The 15,541-nt window shown below is 43.3% G+C and overlaps 1 protein-coding gene across 3 annotated transcripts in view; it reads left to right on the plus strand.

Annotated features, from left to right (window-relative positions):
• The first annotated feature begins 6,050 nt into the window (after nt 1–6,050).
• The window catches only part of FRMD3 (FERM domain containing 3), a 249,326-nt gene continuing 239,835 nt past the window's right edge, over nt 6,051–15,541 (plus strand). For 2 of the 3 annotated variants that reach the window (XM_019750148.3, XM_074330596.2), the window contains exon 1: nt 6,149–6,462. In XM_019750148.3, the coding sequence (XP_019605707.2) occupies nt 6,316–6,462 (147 nt within the window). In that variant the 5' untranslated portion in view covers nt 6,149–6,315. Of the gene's footprint in view, nt 6,463–15,541 lie in introns of all 3 variants that reach the window. The other variant, XM_019750147.3, reaches the window with a different exon arrangement.

Below are 15,541 nucleotides of genomic sequence, written 5' to 3' on the forward strand. Positions count from 1 at the left end.
AAGAGGTCTTTCTTTTTTTTTCCAGTACTTGTTGGTAGAATGTTTTATTTTCTCTCTGACTGCAGTCTTTTATTCTCTCTCACACTATGGTATTATATTTTCTCTGCACTATTCCAGCTTCTCGCACAATGGGGGGATTCCCTGGAAGGTGGGCTTCTCCTCTGTGAAGTTTGCCTGGGTCATAGGCGCTGCCTCCATGCAGGGATGTGGAGAGCTTCTGAAGTTCCAAAGCTCTTTCTGCACCAGATTCAGAGTCCGTGTGTTTCAGCAATTCTGTTTACTCCTGCAGGTATCTGCCCAGATAGGTGGGGACAGGGGTGGGGTGTGTTGTGAGAGGTGGCCCAGAGCAATGGCGATGACCACCACCACAGCTGGTCTTTCTTCCATGGCTCCCTCCCCTTTGCTGGAACTAGTTGGTCTGCGAGTCCATGTCTGTGGACCATATTCTCAGAACTGCAAATATTCTGTTCTTTTGATTTGACACTGCTACTGTTCCGCTTCTAGCACTGGGCAGGTGGGGGCAGGGCGAGCTCTGGGAGGGTAAGGAGGGGGCAGCTAGTCTTAGTGCCTATGGCTTCCGTTCTCTGGGGCAGTGAGGGCTTAAACCACCATTTTCAGCCTTCTTCCTTCAGTCTTGTTCCAAGGTCTCTGCTATGAATGTTGGGTTTAGCTGTGTTATATGCTCTCCCCTCAGCCGTGTGGGCCATAAGAGGAGCCGTAGCAGTCCGAGTTCTTCCCTCTCCCACAGCTGCGGTAGTTCCAGAATGCAGCGAGCTCCGAGCAGTGAGCTAGGTCTGCGTCCTGCGCCCACGTGGCCCTGTCTCCACACTTCTCCTTTCCCTTCACCCCTGCTCATGCAATTTGCCCACCTTTAGATGATTTCAGTAGTGTGCCTCTTCGTCTTGCCTGTCTGCTGCGCAGGGAGTCCTTCGTGGAGTTACAGTTGTTCAATTTGTTGTAAGTTCCAGGGGAGATTTCAAGGGGCTCACCTCACACCACCATTTTTATAGACTCATAATTTTTTTTTTTGAGCCAGTGTTGTTGTTTTTCAGCCTTTTTATGTCTTTTTTTTTTTAATTATTGGGAAAGGGGAACAGGACTTTATTGGGGAACAGTGTGTACCTCCAGGACTTTTTTCCAAGTCAAGTTGTTGTTCTTTCAATCTTAGTTGTGGAGGGTGCCGTTCAGCTTCAAGTTGTCCTTTCAGTCTCAGTTGTGGAGGGTGCAGCTCAGCTCCAGGTCCAGTCGCCATTTTCTAGTTGCAGGGGACACAGCCCACCATCCCTTGTGGAAGTCGAACCGGCAACCTTGTGATTGAGAGGACGCACTCCAACCAACTGAGCCATCTGGGAGCTCAGCGGCAGCTCAGCTCAAGGTGCCGTGTTCAATCTTAGTTGCAGGGGGCGCTGCCCACCGTCCCTTGCTGGACTCGAGGAATTGAACTGGCAACCTTGTGGTTGAGAGGACGCGCTCCAATCAACTGAGCCATCCAGGAGGAAGCTCAGCTCAAGGTGCCGTGTTCAATTTTAGTTGCAGGGGGTGGAGCCAACCATCCCTTGCGGGACTTGAGGAGTTGAACTGGCAACCTTGTGGTTGAGAGCCCACTGGCCCATGTGGGAATCAAACTGGCAGCCTTCAGAGTTAGGAGCACGGAGCTCTAACCACCTGAGCCACCGGGCCGGCCCCAGTCTCATAAATTTTTAACGAAATCCACCTTATTGTGCTTTTGGTGTTGTATCTAAAGAATTATCATCAAACTCAAAGTTACCTAGATTTTCTCTTGTATTATCTTCTAGAAGTTTTATAGTTTTGCATTTTACATTCAGGTCCATGATCCATTCTGAATTACTTTTTATAAACAGTGTAAGGTCTGTGTCTAAATTCATTCTTTTTGCATGTAGATGTCTAGTTGTTCCAGCACAAAAAGGGTAGTTGAATTTCTCTATTGGATTGACTTTGCTTCTTTTTCAAATATCAGTTGACTGTATTTATGTTGATCTATTTCTGGGCTCTCTATTCTTATCTACTGATTTTTCTATTATTTTTCCAATACCACACTGTGTTGATCACTGTAGCTTTATATTAAGCCTCAAAATCAATTAGTGTTAATCTTCTGACTTGTTTTTCTTTAGTATTGTGTTAGCCAGTTTGGGCCTGTTGCCTTGCCATATGAACTTTAGAAAAAGTTTGTCGATATCCACAAAATAACTTTCTGGTATTATTATTTGAATTGTACTGAATCCATAGATCAGGTTGAAAACTGACACCTTAATATTGAGTCTTCCATCCACAAGGATGAATCTCTCCATTTACTTAGTTCTTAGATTTCTTTCATCAAAGTTTTGTAGTTTCCCTCATATAAAGATTTATGCCTACATATTAATATTTCTTTTTTTATTATCAATTTTTAATGGCTGTAAAATACCTAAAGCTTTTATCTGTACACACAATTTATGACTATCCATCTTTTGTGGCCAGGCCACCTGTCTTCCATTTGTGGCTAACCAAATTGCTGTGACCCATGGGTTGGAACAGTTTTGATAAGGAGCAGCAGCTACTACCACTGAACATGAGACACTGCAGTTTCTTCCACTGCCTCTTCTTTATTAAAAACTGGACCCTGCCAGTTCTTCACTGCTATGGCCAATGTTCTCACTCCTTAGGTGGACCCATGTTTCCTTTACTCAAATGTCTCTGTTTGTAGGGACAGGTTTCTGATTTGGGAATTTTTGTAGGGGAGTTTTAGTCAGACTGTTGTTTATCAGACCTAGAAATTTTGTCATCCTACAGATCTGGTAGGACCTTAGTTAGATGTTCAGTGATCAGCAAATTCCCTGTGGGTCACCTTACACTGAAGTCTACTTGGGCCCACTGCTCATGACTATCCCCAAGTCCTCCTTGACACTGAATGTTAAGTACCAGTATTTGTCCTCTACTAATCCAGGCTCCCATCATCCTCATTTAAACCAGGGAGCTCCTTTCAACTGCAATGTCTTTCACAGCATCCCTGGTCACAGAGAACAGCCACTGTGACTATTCAGAGAATTACCAATGATTTTCTGAAAGCTTGGTGGGGGCCCCCTCAGGAGAAATATTTGCAAGAGAGGTGAGCTGGCTACATGTGAAAATACACTTCAATATTTCTTTCTCCTCGATTCTTTGGATTCTTTCCTGTACAAATATCAGGGTATTTCCTCCTGCTCGTTTTCATTTAGCTGAGTCTACAAGTCAGTTAATTTAGATAGTACATTGAAACCAGTCACTGGGAAGTGCACTCAAATTGACAAATTTAGGTATATTCACACATACACTCTTCAATTTAAATTATCAGAACCTTGTAATTCTTTCTCCTCCTGGGGCTGACTTTGTGATTGGGCTCCCAGAATGTACCTGGATCTGATTTAAGTATTAAGAGTGAAAGTAGTCAGAAGTTGGGAGAAGATGGTCTTCCTTTCCAAGGTAACAGCTTCAGGTGAGGTCAGAATAGGGTCTTCAAACAAGGCAGAAATAGGCTCATTATATAAGGGAAGGGGCTTTGCTTCTACTGCCAAGAGGGGTTTAGGAGTTTGGGGGCTTGAGGTACTAGAAGTTATCTAAATTCTATTTTATGGTCGCATTTCTATTCCCAGATTCCTATTCTTTCCTGATGATAAAGCTGTCTCACACATGAAATCTGGTGAGGCTGATAATTCACTTGACTTTGTAATTTGGCAACTTGTTGACAAAGTTTGGAGTTTGGTTTTCAGCCATGCAATTCAATTAATAAAAAATTCTTTTAGCTCTGTTGTAGAAAGAATACACATTTTTAAATCTTGAACTGAGAATTTAAGATGCTGAGTGTGTCATTACTTTTCTTTAAGTTCATTAGAATTCCTCTTGTTCGTCATGTTTATTTGTTTATTTATTTGACCATTCCACTTAGTTTCCCAAAGCCTTGTCTTTAATGGGTACTTACATCCAAATGACCGTAAGTGGTAATTTGCCTAGCTGTTTTTTCTTGTATGCCAAGGGCTTCCTGAGCCCATATCTTTATATTAGTTGAATCTCAGGCTTCATTCCAAACCAGACCAGATAAACAATCCCAGATTCTTCTTATTTCCTCATAATGCTGTTGTTTGCAATCCCTCTTTGGGTGATCTTTGTTCTTTTTCCTACTGTCCTTGGTGGTTTCATTCTGCTTCCTTGAAATCTGAGAGAACAATTTTGGGGTACTGAGCATGACTCGTATAGAGCCAAAAGGTCACTTTAATAAGGCTGGACAAGTAATTAGCCTAAAAACAAAAGTTTGGACAGTGGTAGGTGGTGACTTTCCTTTGATCTCTAGGCTATCTTAGATCTGTTTTTTTGGGTTGGGAGAGGTGATTCAACCTCAGGTGCAATTTTCAAACTGGAGTAGGGTAGTCGCCGCACTGCCACCTCATCTATGCATATGGGGATTTACTGATTACAGACTGTAACCTGCCCTCCACTGGTTTTCTCATCCCAGCTTCTCAGCCACCTGTGAGATGGGCAGAACAAACACAGATATGTTCGCCTTTGAAGTTGAGAAAAGAAATGAAGAGACTTGCACGGGTTCCCCAGGTTGGCCAGTAGCTGGGCCAAGAATCAAACATACATTTTCTCAGACCCTCCATTCTGATCTCCCTGTTAGGCTCTGCGTAACATTCACTGGCCCAGTGCAAGAGCAGACATGGAGGCCCATGTACTATTGTTTAAATACTTAAAAGCAGCAATCAACTGTTAAATAAAATATACTCTATATTTATGTCTTGACAAATTGTCACAGTTTGGAGTCTTCAGAAGCAGATAATGAGACTGAGTTTGGCCTGAAGCAGGCAGAGGGAGAAGTCTAACTGTAATGCAGGCCCTACCAAGCCTCAGCCAACCCCATGGGATGTTCTAGAGCGTGTATGAAGATACCATCAGACCATACCAGGGTTAGGTGAAATGGCTGGGCCGCCCCTCCCCAGATGAGGGGGTTCTGTGTAGCTGCAGCAAGAGCTGACAACTGAGCAACAAGTCCTTCCTCTAACAAATACTCTCTAATAACCACCTGTTCAGCTCAGAAAAGGGCAGCAGGACGAGAGGCCCTCCTCTTATCATTCCTGAACGGCCCATTCTCCACATCCAACCTCCATCTGCCTCCATGGCCACCCCTTGGGCCTATGGGCACACCACGGGGGTTTGAGCCACCCCAGGGAAGACAGAGGGGCAGGAGATCCCCTACCCCTAACACTATGGAGGTGGGCAGGGAATTTCAGAGTCCCCAATACTCAGAGATTGGTCTAAAACGGGATGGGGCACATTTCCATTCCTGGGCAACTGGGGTGCAAGTGGAAGGTCCCTAAAGGGGGAGGGGCAGGATAGCAACCGTCTTGCTTGGGTCTAAGATGCTGCTACCAAAGATCATCCTGCGATGTTGGGAGACATCAACGAGAATTTACTTAAGGAAGGCTCTGAATTTCTTAGAGAAAGAGATTGACTCCAGTTAATATTAAATAAAATAAAGACTTAAAAATATTTCCATGAGTACCAGAGATTGTAACTGTTAGCTGGACTCCTGGTGGTAGCTGTGCCCGCGCTTCATGTCACTCTCGGGGTTGGGGGTCGCCCTTGGTCCAACAATCCTCCCCTGTGATGGAATCCTCCCTGCAGGTATAGGTCAGGATCGCTCCCCGCCTCCGGCCCCCTAACCCCCCACCATCCGCCCGCGGCCACCTCCCTGGGGCCGGGCATAGCCGGGCACTGTCGGGCACGTGGGGGAGCCCGGGCACAGACGAGCGAAACCAGAAGCCAGAGTGATAGTGGCCAGAGCGAGGAGGCGGCCGGGCCCAGCCTGACGCAGCGGCGGGCGGCAGTGGCGGCGTAGCAGGCCACTGTCTGGGCGCCCCGGGCACGAGTACCAGCCATCCCTCCGCTTTCTCCTCCCTCGGCTCCGCGCGCGTGGGAGTTACTGCGTCGTGCACCCGCCGGGGGTCACGGGCTCGGGCACCCTCCGCAAGCGAGCCCAGGCAGAGGGAGGCGCAAGAGCGCGCGCGACTGGCGGAGGCGGGGAAAGGAGCCTGCGAGGCGAGGCGGAGGCTCCCCAGCGGAGGGGAGGGAGTGGAGGGGGAAGAGGGGGAGGTGGAGGAGAGAGGGACCCGCCCGCCGCTCTCCTGCCCCGCATGTGTGGCCACAGGCATCGGTCGCCGCTGCTGTCCCGGGGCTGAGTCGTGCCCGGGTGTCCCGGACGGTGCGTCAGCGAGTGTGTGTGTGTCCGCGCGGGCAAGCGCCGCGTCGCCCAGAGCCTCCCGCTTGCTCCCACGGCTGCCGTGCATGTTCGCATCCTGCCACTGTGTGCGGAGAGGCAGGAGGACCATGAAAATGATCCACTTTCGGAGCTCCAGCATCAAATCGCTCAGCCAGGAGATGAAATGCACCATCCGGCTACCGGACGACTCGGAGATTTCCTGCCACATCCAGGTGCGGGAGGCGCGGCGCGGGGCAAGGGAAGCGGGGTATGCACCCAGCGCAGGGCGGGGGGCCTCTGCGGGTGGGCGTGCGCGAACAGGGACGAGGAACCCACCCTGGGGCCCTGTTAACACGCCAGATTTCGCTTCCTCCGCCTTCTGAGGCTGGGAGCCCTACCCAGGGATGGGGGCAGTGTCCCCGGCAGTCGCCAGTCGCACGTTATCCGCTCCCGGGCCCCTTCTGGCACGCACACTGCGCACACCTCCTGCTGCACCCGGGTTGGGGGCGCCGGGCAGCAGCCTCCTGGGGGTCTCCAGCCTCTCTGTCCCCTATCCCGCCAGGAAATGGGACTCCAATAACCGAGAGGGGCACCTGCAGGTCACCTACTCTTCCTTCCTCCCTTCCTACACGTGGAGAAGGCATGCACCAGCCCGGCTTCACTCATTTTTCTTTCCGGTGCCTCGGTTCCGAAGGTACTATCAGACCCAGGGACTGGCTCCCTGCCGGACTTCTGCCCATGGCCTTTACTTCTCTGGGGGTGGGCGGCGGCGAGTTTCCCGGGAGGGAGAGAGGCTGGGCAGCCCCAGGTTCTAGCCTTGAGGGATGGGGCATGCGCTACATGTAACTGGAGCTATCTCGAAAGGAATGGTGTGAACTCTGAGTGTTTCAGAAAGGAAAAAGGCTTCGAGGCTTGCAGAGCTGAGCTCAGGGCTGTAGGACCTGGGTCCCGGGAAAAAGCGCCCGTTGGCATGTTGGTGGAAATTCGCTTTCGCCCAAGTTGGGGAAGGCAGCTTTGCTGACAGCCCCATCCTCGGGTAGTACTAAATGCCTTTGGGCTCTCAGGAGAGCTAGTATGAGCTGCAAGGGTGTGTGTGTATACTTTCCGTGCGTGTATATGTAGGCAGGTGTGTGCTTTCTCCCAAGACCCATTCGGCAGGCACAGTTTGGAAAGGTAGTGTCAGGGCTCAGTTCTGTAGGCGTCTGACTTTTAAATATGTTTACTTATCTCTGAGATTTACCCCTGTCTTGGATGAAGCTCCACGACTGAGCTTCAAGATACATGGCACCCTTCCCTATTCTGGCGAGAGGTGAACCGGGGCAGCGTCTCCCAGCGGCAGGAATCCATTTCTGGGCTGTGTTAACCAAGAATGAATGGAAGGTCTTTCCCATTTTTTTTCCCCTGGTGGAAGCTTGTGGCACGGGGACAGTGGCATCTAATTTGTAAGCTGACAGCTGGACAAGTTTCAAGGCAGGAATGTGGTGCTCCATGATCTCCCAGGAAAGTAGGCTCCCACTGAGTTTTCTGGAGGATCTTGAATTTCATTCTGAGCTAAGTACTGGTGCTAAACTTACTAATAAAAGGATTAGCAGGATAGGCAGTTTTTCTGCTTCCACAGAGTTGCACAGAAACGTTTGGCATGTACTGTCTTGTGATCCAAAGAGAGTCCGTTTGTGCACTTTGCCTTACATCCTAAAGTGGATGTACAAGTCCTTTAAATCCATATTGAATATGTATTGAATACATAGGTAATGGAGGGGCCAGCAGCAGGGAGTGGGCTGTTGAGTTCTCCTTTGTTCTCTCAGCCCTCTGTCTGCCCTGTTCTGTCCCATCACTGGTTTCCAGTTGACATCACTGGTTTCCCCCTGGTTCCGGACTAAGTTTTCCTCAGACTAGATAAGGAGTCCTTAAAGGACACGTTTTTTGTTGTCTGGTGTTCTGGGAAACAATAAATTGTAGCCAGTCTAATTAATAACAGTTTGGAAAGTTAGACTTTGTGCAGCCCAGCTGATGCCAGAGGTCAAAATGCTGTATTCCAAAATGTGGATTTCAGCGTTGCTTAACACACACACACACACACACACACACACACACACACACACAGAGTTTTATTTTGTGGCACATCTTTTTCTGCCTCTTCTGCTCCCAAGTGGTGATTATCATTTAACCAGTTAGAATGAATTAAAAGATTTTATTTTGATAATCTTGGACTTTATACCTTCCTAGATTCTAAACCCAGGGGTTGAAATTACTTCTGGGTGTGATGTCACACACACAAGAAATTTGCCATTTATTTAGAGTGAGAACAAAATACTTTTTTTTTTTTTTTTTAAAGAACCCTTTGGAGTCACCAGTACATGCCCTGTGGAAGCCATCTGTCCTCCCTCCCTCCATCCTTCCCTTTCTTCCTTGCCTTTTCCCTCTGTTCCAGGGAGTCACAAAGTTAAAGGAGTGTATGGACTGTTGCATAGTGTCTCACACATTCTCCCTTCATAACCCACACAAAATGTGGGTTATGGATTTTTTTTATTTTTTATTAACAGCATTTAAATAGTCCTTTTCCAAGTTATATAATTTTGGCAATATTTTGGCAAAGAAAACTTTCAAACAAACAACTTAATAGCCCAGTCTTAGCAGCCTGATAGCCAGTTCTAGTAGGAGTTGCCTTAAATCACTTGCTTTGTCTCTTCACCGTGTCTGGGATGCTGTCCCATCATGTCATTTGCATGTGAATGTTTAGGTAGTGTGGAAGAGGAATTCCAAATAGACGGGAAGTCAAAGGAAAGTTTAAGGCACTAGGCTTGGGGAAAGGAAGGAGTCACTGAATGCTCTCTACTGGGCTTTTCCAACTGAACCAGGCTTTGAAGTCTGGAGACTGTAGAAGGACGTGGCTTAGCTCTAACCTCTTTTATTCAATCTTTCTCCTTCAAGTAGCATGAAGTCCTAGCCATCTTCCCCATTCTATCCACTTTTGCAGATGACAGTATGGTTATTCACAACTCCTAATGACTTGTCATTTTAAATACTTTTATTGGGTAAAAGCTAGGCTTTTCACATTATTCATTTTTTAGCAAAGCTTGATAAACATGGTCAATATAGTTGGAATTGGCTGGAATTTGGATTTGCATTTGAATAGAAATCCTAGCACAGTGCTTAGCACATAGTAGTCACTCAATCTTTATTGGTGTAGATTGGATCATTTCCTTTCTATACTGTTAAATCCATGAGGGTAAGAATATTTGTTGTTATTGTTCATCAAGGAGTCCCCAATACCTAGAATAGTATCTGGCATGTATATGTGTTCAATAAACCTGGCTTAATTAATGAGAGCCCAATATTTAGTTTAGCTCATTACGTATCAACATGAGGGTAGCATGCTAACATTGCATTGGGAATCAGGAGATGTGTTGTTTAGTTATGTTACCAACCAGTTTTGTGGAATTGAGTGACTCATTTGATATTTGGAGTTAATGTTTCTTTTGTAAACTAAGGGAGGATCTGGATTAGATGGATGGCTTCAGTTTAAAAAGTATGTAGTTTAAATAATACCTAGATCAATTAATTACATTTGAATAAAACATTGCTATTGACAGAGTGGTTGTATACACATTATCTCATGTGATTTTCATAACTGTCCTGCATTATCTCCATTTTATTGATGTTATGGTGTTAGTGAGTATTATCTTAATCTTACAGATATGGAAAATGAGGCTCAGAGAGATTAAGCGATTTGGTCCCCTAGCAGTGAAGTGGATTAAAACTTAAAATCCAGAGCTCTTTCTTTTCTGTAGCACTGCCTCTTGAAACTTGAGAATTAGCTTGCTTTTGGCTGCAAGTAAAACAGTAGCCAAACGAAAGTGGCTTAAATTACAAGAACGCTTAGCTTAGTATCTTACCTCATGAGGAGTCCAGAGGTAGGACAGCTTCAGGGTTGTTTAGCAGCTCTGGATGAACCCACGTGCTTTCTGTCTTTCCGCTCCACGGTCCTCCATGTCAATTATGTCACTATTGTCATCATAATTGTAAGATGGCTGCAGTCATTCTAGATGTCAGTCAGGCACTACGACATCCACCATATAAAAAGTGGTATTTCCTTATGCATTTCTTTTTTTAAAATTGCTAACACAATTTCATTAATTGTAATAGGTATAATTTACAATATGTACCATTCAAACACAAGCCTGTTTTATGTGCTTCATTAAGACATGGGAGTATTTTGGTTAAGAGTTTTCTAGTTCTCTTTCCAGTTCTTTTAGCTTTTGTGGTCAATGACTTGGAGAATTCAGCACAAAAAGCCTGCTAGCCTTTTTTTTTTTTTTTTTTCTTCCATATCTCCACTTATCTCTTCAAAATTCCCTTTGTGGCAATATGCATTTTTGGTGGCTCTACCTGCGGAAGGCAGCTTTTTCCAAACACTGATAGAGTTTAATTCTCACGTTCCACTACTCCAGCCTCTGCTGGCTCCCTTGAATTTTTGTTTTCAACCTCTAACTTCTTTTTCTTATTTGCTTTTCATTTTAGGTTAAACTGAGCAAATGTCTTCGTTTATCTCTGTGATGTATCTTAGCAGTGAATTTCTCCCTCTGGCTAAGAGCTTCACATCTTCGGGGTTAATTGTGCTTGTTTTCACATGTCTGTGGATAAGAGAATCACTTCTGCTTCTCTGGCCCCTCCTCTTCCACCATCACAGTGGCTGATCTAGGCAGGTGCGTGAGCGCATCAAAAGCCCTCATGCATTTCTTTTTATCATGGAGGAACATGTTTTCTAGAGGCCCCATAAGTCTACTCATCAGATCCCCACTGGCCAGGGTTGGGTCGTATACTCATGCCCTAGGAACCTCTGCATCTGCTGTCTTCACTCTTTACTCTCCATAATGGGAGGTGGCCTTTGCCATTATGGAAGGAATGGAGGTGTGTGTGTGTGTGTGTGTGTGTGTGTGTGTGTGTGTGTGTGTCTGTGGTGAGGGGCAGGGACAGCTGCTGGCTAAGCAAGCCACACTGTCTTTCAGAATGGTCAAATTGAGTTACAATTATTGTTACAATAAAATTGTCAGGAGAGTTTATAAGATTTTATCTAAGCCCCGGCTTATTTTAGGTCATCTTTGTACGAACAAATTCCAGAACAAGAAAAATTATTGGGTAGTCCTTTGTAGTTTGTCTTGTTAAATATGAGTCCAGTCCTTACTGAACTGGTATGTTCTGGGCAGCTACGAGCCATCTTATGCAGAACAGACATCTCTACTCTTGCTGAAGGGGCAATATGGCAAAATGGTTGAGAGCTTCTGTTCTGGAGTGTTCCTGGCTAGGGCTGGAAGCCTGGCTCTGCCATTGACTAGCCAGGTCACTTTGGCTAAGTCACTTTATATCTTTGAGTCTCAGTTTCCTCATCTGTAAAATGGAGATAATAATGGCACAGACCTCATAGGCTTGTTGTAAGGATTCAATGTGAAATATATGTCAAGTGCTTGGCTAAGTACCTGGCCTATAGTAAGAGCTGAAAAAATATTGAGTTATCAACTTTATATGAAGGCATATTAGAGGTAATCCTAAATAATCAGAAGACTTTGACTTAGAATCTAATGTCTTTAGCCCAGACACCATCACCTTCTGATTATGCAAGTCTGTAAGCAAGTCACTGAGTCTCCTGTTTTTTATTTGTAAAATGGGCATAATCATTTCTCAGTTGCCACCTTCCACTGGGTTGTTGAGATGATGTATGTAAAAGCATGTTATAACTGTTAAAACATCATTCAAATGTAGAGTACTACTCTAATCAATTTAGTTTAAAAAAAGGAGAATAGTGTACTGCTTCCTGGATTTCTTATGTGTTGGAACAGGAATTGGCTGGTCACATGCAACATACATATGTACTAAATATCAGGCCCCGTGATGATCCTGTTGGTGAAATCCTAGCTAGTTTTAGCTAACAGCCACAGCTTTTCTGCTAGTAGGGACAACCCAACAGATTGTCTATCAAACTCATCTAGACTGCCATTTAGAGTCCACTGAAAAATCAGGCACAAAAAGAATAGAAAGGAGAGACAGTTTGTTAAAAACTGTGGCCGAGTGCTGACGTTTTTAGACTAGAATACATGGGGCAGCTCTTTGTATTAAGTATATTCTGAAAAAAAGAGTAATGTTATTTCAATGGTCTGCTAAGATCTTATCTCTTTATGTCCTCAGAGCAAAGACAGAGTGTATTGACTGTGGTGAGAATGAAACACTGTTAGCTCCACATCATTTGGACACTATATCTGCTAGATGCTTTTAACTTCGTCTAGCAAATGCTAATTCAAATTGGCTTTAACATAAACACATTTATTGGCTCATATATTTAGAAGTCCTGAGTGAAGTACTTAATTCAAGGACTCTTCAGCCTTTTGTGATGCCTTTATCCTTGGATTGGGAGTGAAAAGGTTATAGTATAGTTCCTGTTCTCACATTCCTGTAGGATACCCTCCAAAGGAAGAGAGAAACTAGTTCCAAGCAAAAGTCTTGCAGTCTTTTGATCAGACCTCCTAGGTCACATGCCTACCCCTGAACCAGTGACTGCAGTAAGTGGAAGAGAATCTACCAATTAGCTTAAGGTGACCAGAACTTGACCCTGGGAGTCAGGGTGGAATCAACTTCCTTCCTGGTGGTGGTCTGCATGGGGAGGGATCATTACCTAAAAAATCAAGACTCTCTTCAGACGTAGGAAGGAGGAAGGGGGGAAATGGCCACTAGGAAGATAACCCATCATACCTACTCGAGATGCTTTGTCTTAGTGAGTGGTTCTCAAAATGTGAACCATTTCAGTGAGATCATTTCAGGGGGTCTACAAGATTCAAACTATTTTCAAGACAATCCTAAGATGTCGATTACCTTTTTAGGGTCTTATTGAGATGTAATTCACATACCATAAAATCTAGCCAGTTAAAGTGTACAATTTTAATATATTCACAGAATTGTGCAACCATTACCACAATCAATTTTTAGAACATTTTCATCATCCCCAAAAGAAAACCTGTGTCCTTTTGCAGTCATACCCCCATTTCCCCCTAAATCTCTCAGCTCTAGGTAATCACTAATGTACTTTCTATCTCTATAGATTTGTCTATTGTGGACATTAGATAAAAATGGAATCATACAATATGTGGGTTTTTGTGTCTGGCTTTTTTTTTCACTTAGCATAATGTTTTCAAGCTTTATCCATGTGTTGTAGTATATATTATTATTTCTTTCCTTTTTACTGCTGAATAATATTCCATTGTATGGATAGATCATATTTTCTTTATCAGTTCCTCCAGTTGATGAAAATTTGGGTTGTTTCCACTTTTTGGCTATTATGAATAATGTTGCAGTGAACATTCATGTAAAAGTTGCTGTTTCATTTCTCTTGGATGTATACCTGGGAGTGAAATTGCTAGGTCATATGGTAATTCTTTGTTTAATTTTTTTGAGGAACTGCCAAACTATTTTCCCAAGTAACTCCACTATTTTACATTCCCACCAGCAATGTACAAAGGTTTCAATTTCTTCACATCCTTGCCAACACTTCATTATCTGTCTGATAATAACCATATTAATGGGTGAGAAGTAGTATCTCATTGTGTGTTTGATTTGCATTTCCTTGATGGCTAATGATATTGAACATTTTTTCATTGCTTATTGGCCATTTGTGTATCTTCTCTGGAGAACTGTCTATTTGGATCCTTTGCCCATTTTAAAATTAGATTTTCTTTTTATTATTGAGTTGTAAGAGTTCTTTATAAATTCTGGATACAAACCCCTTATATAATAAATGATTTGCAAATATGTTTCCCATCCTGTGAGCTGTTTTTTTTTTTACTTTCTTAATGGTGTTAAATTTTTTAAAGTTTTGAGGAAATCCAATTTATCTTTTGTTGCTTAAATTTTTGGAGTCCTAGCTAACAAACTATTGCCTAATGCAAGGTCATAAATTTATGTCTATGTTTTCTTCTAACAGTTTTATAGTTTTAGCTACTACATTTAGGTCTTTGATTTATTATTTTATTGATATGTAATTCACATACCATAAAATTCACCATTTTAAAGGGTACAATTCAGTGGATTTTAGTATATTTGCAAGGTTGTACAACCGTCACCACTATCTAACTCAAGAACATTTTCATCATCCTCAAATTAAATCTGTACCTAATACCAGCCACTCCCCATCTCTGATCCATTTTGAGTTAATTTTTGTATATGGTGTGAGGTAGGGATTCAACTTTATTCTTTTGTCTGTGGGTATTGTGGATATCCAGTTGTCCCAGCACCATTTGTTGAGAAAACAGTTTTTCTCCATTGAATTGCCTTGTCACTCTTGTTGAGGTGCTGTTTGCCTTTTCTACTCTCATTCTCTCACAAGTGTACAGTGGAGTGTTCTAGAGGCTGCATGATATATGATATTACAACACATTGCATGCCTAAGCAGATCTGAGAATCGAGCTGTCTTTTGTTGATCCAGACATTAAAGATATTTGCAAAAACATAAAACTGCTATTTTTTTTACTAAATTAGTTTGTAAATAAGTTATTTTTCATAAAAATATGTAATTCATGTTAACGTGTGGTGGGTTTATTATTTTTAAGTGAATCAAAAATTGAATGTTTAAAAAATTCTCAGCAAATATTGATATATACAACCTAAATAAAAGTTCTACAGATTCTCAATCATGTAAAAGAGTTTTGAGGACAACAAACTTTTAAGAATTGCTGGTTTTGGTGACTGTCAGTTTATTGACCTTCCTGAAAAAAAAAAAAAAGAACTCCCATGCATCTTGGGCCTCTAAGATTGCAAGTTATAAGTACTTGAAATAATATCAATTAAATAAAAAAACACCTAATGTGAACATGGAAAAGGTGTATATGTATGTATATTTGGAATTCTCAGTAGTAACCATATACGTCTGTGTGTGTATATGTGTGCAGGGGTGTGTGTGTGTGTGTGTGTGTGTGTGTGTGTTTATTGCAGTGTTAACAGTAGAAGGACAGGGCCAGGCTCTGTTGTAGTAAACATTTCCAAATTGCACTAGCTCTTTAACTGAATCTTGTTTTTTCAATTCTAATAATAAGATAAAGTTGTGTTGTGCTTTGAGACCCCTCTTCAGGTTTTGGAAAATGTATAGCATCAATGCATTAAGTGTTTAAAATGTATGCTGCTTGAATCAGGTCCATTAGTCACTTGAATTTTTAAGTTGTTACTTTTTCTAAGTAGGCATTTTGGGAAAACTGTACAACATTGCAGGGATGGAAATCTCAGAATGTGTCTTTTGGGGAATCTGAGATTCACATGCATAAGTGACAGGCA

Source organism: Rhinolophus sinicus, chromosome 16 (genome assembly GCF_057876585.1).
Source record: "Rhinolophus sinicus isolate RSI-liver-muscle chromosome 16, RSI-T2T, whole genome shotgun sequence".
NCBI lineage: Eukaryota > Metazoa > Chordata > Mammalia > Chiroptera > Rhinolophidae > Rhinolophus > Rhinolophus sinicus.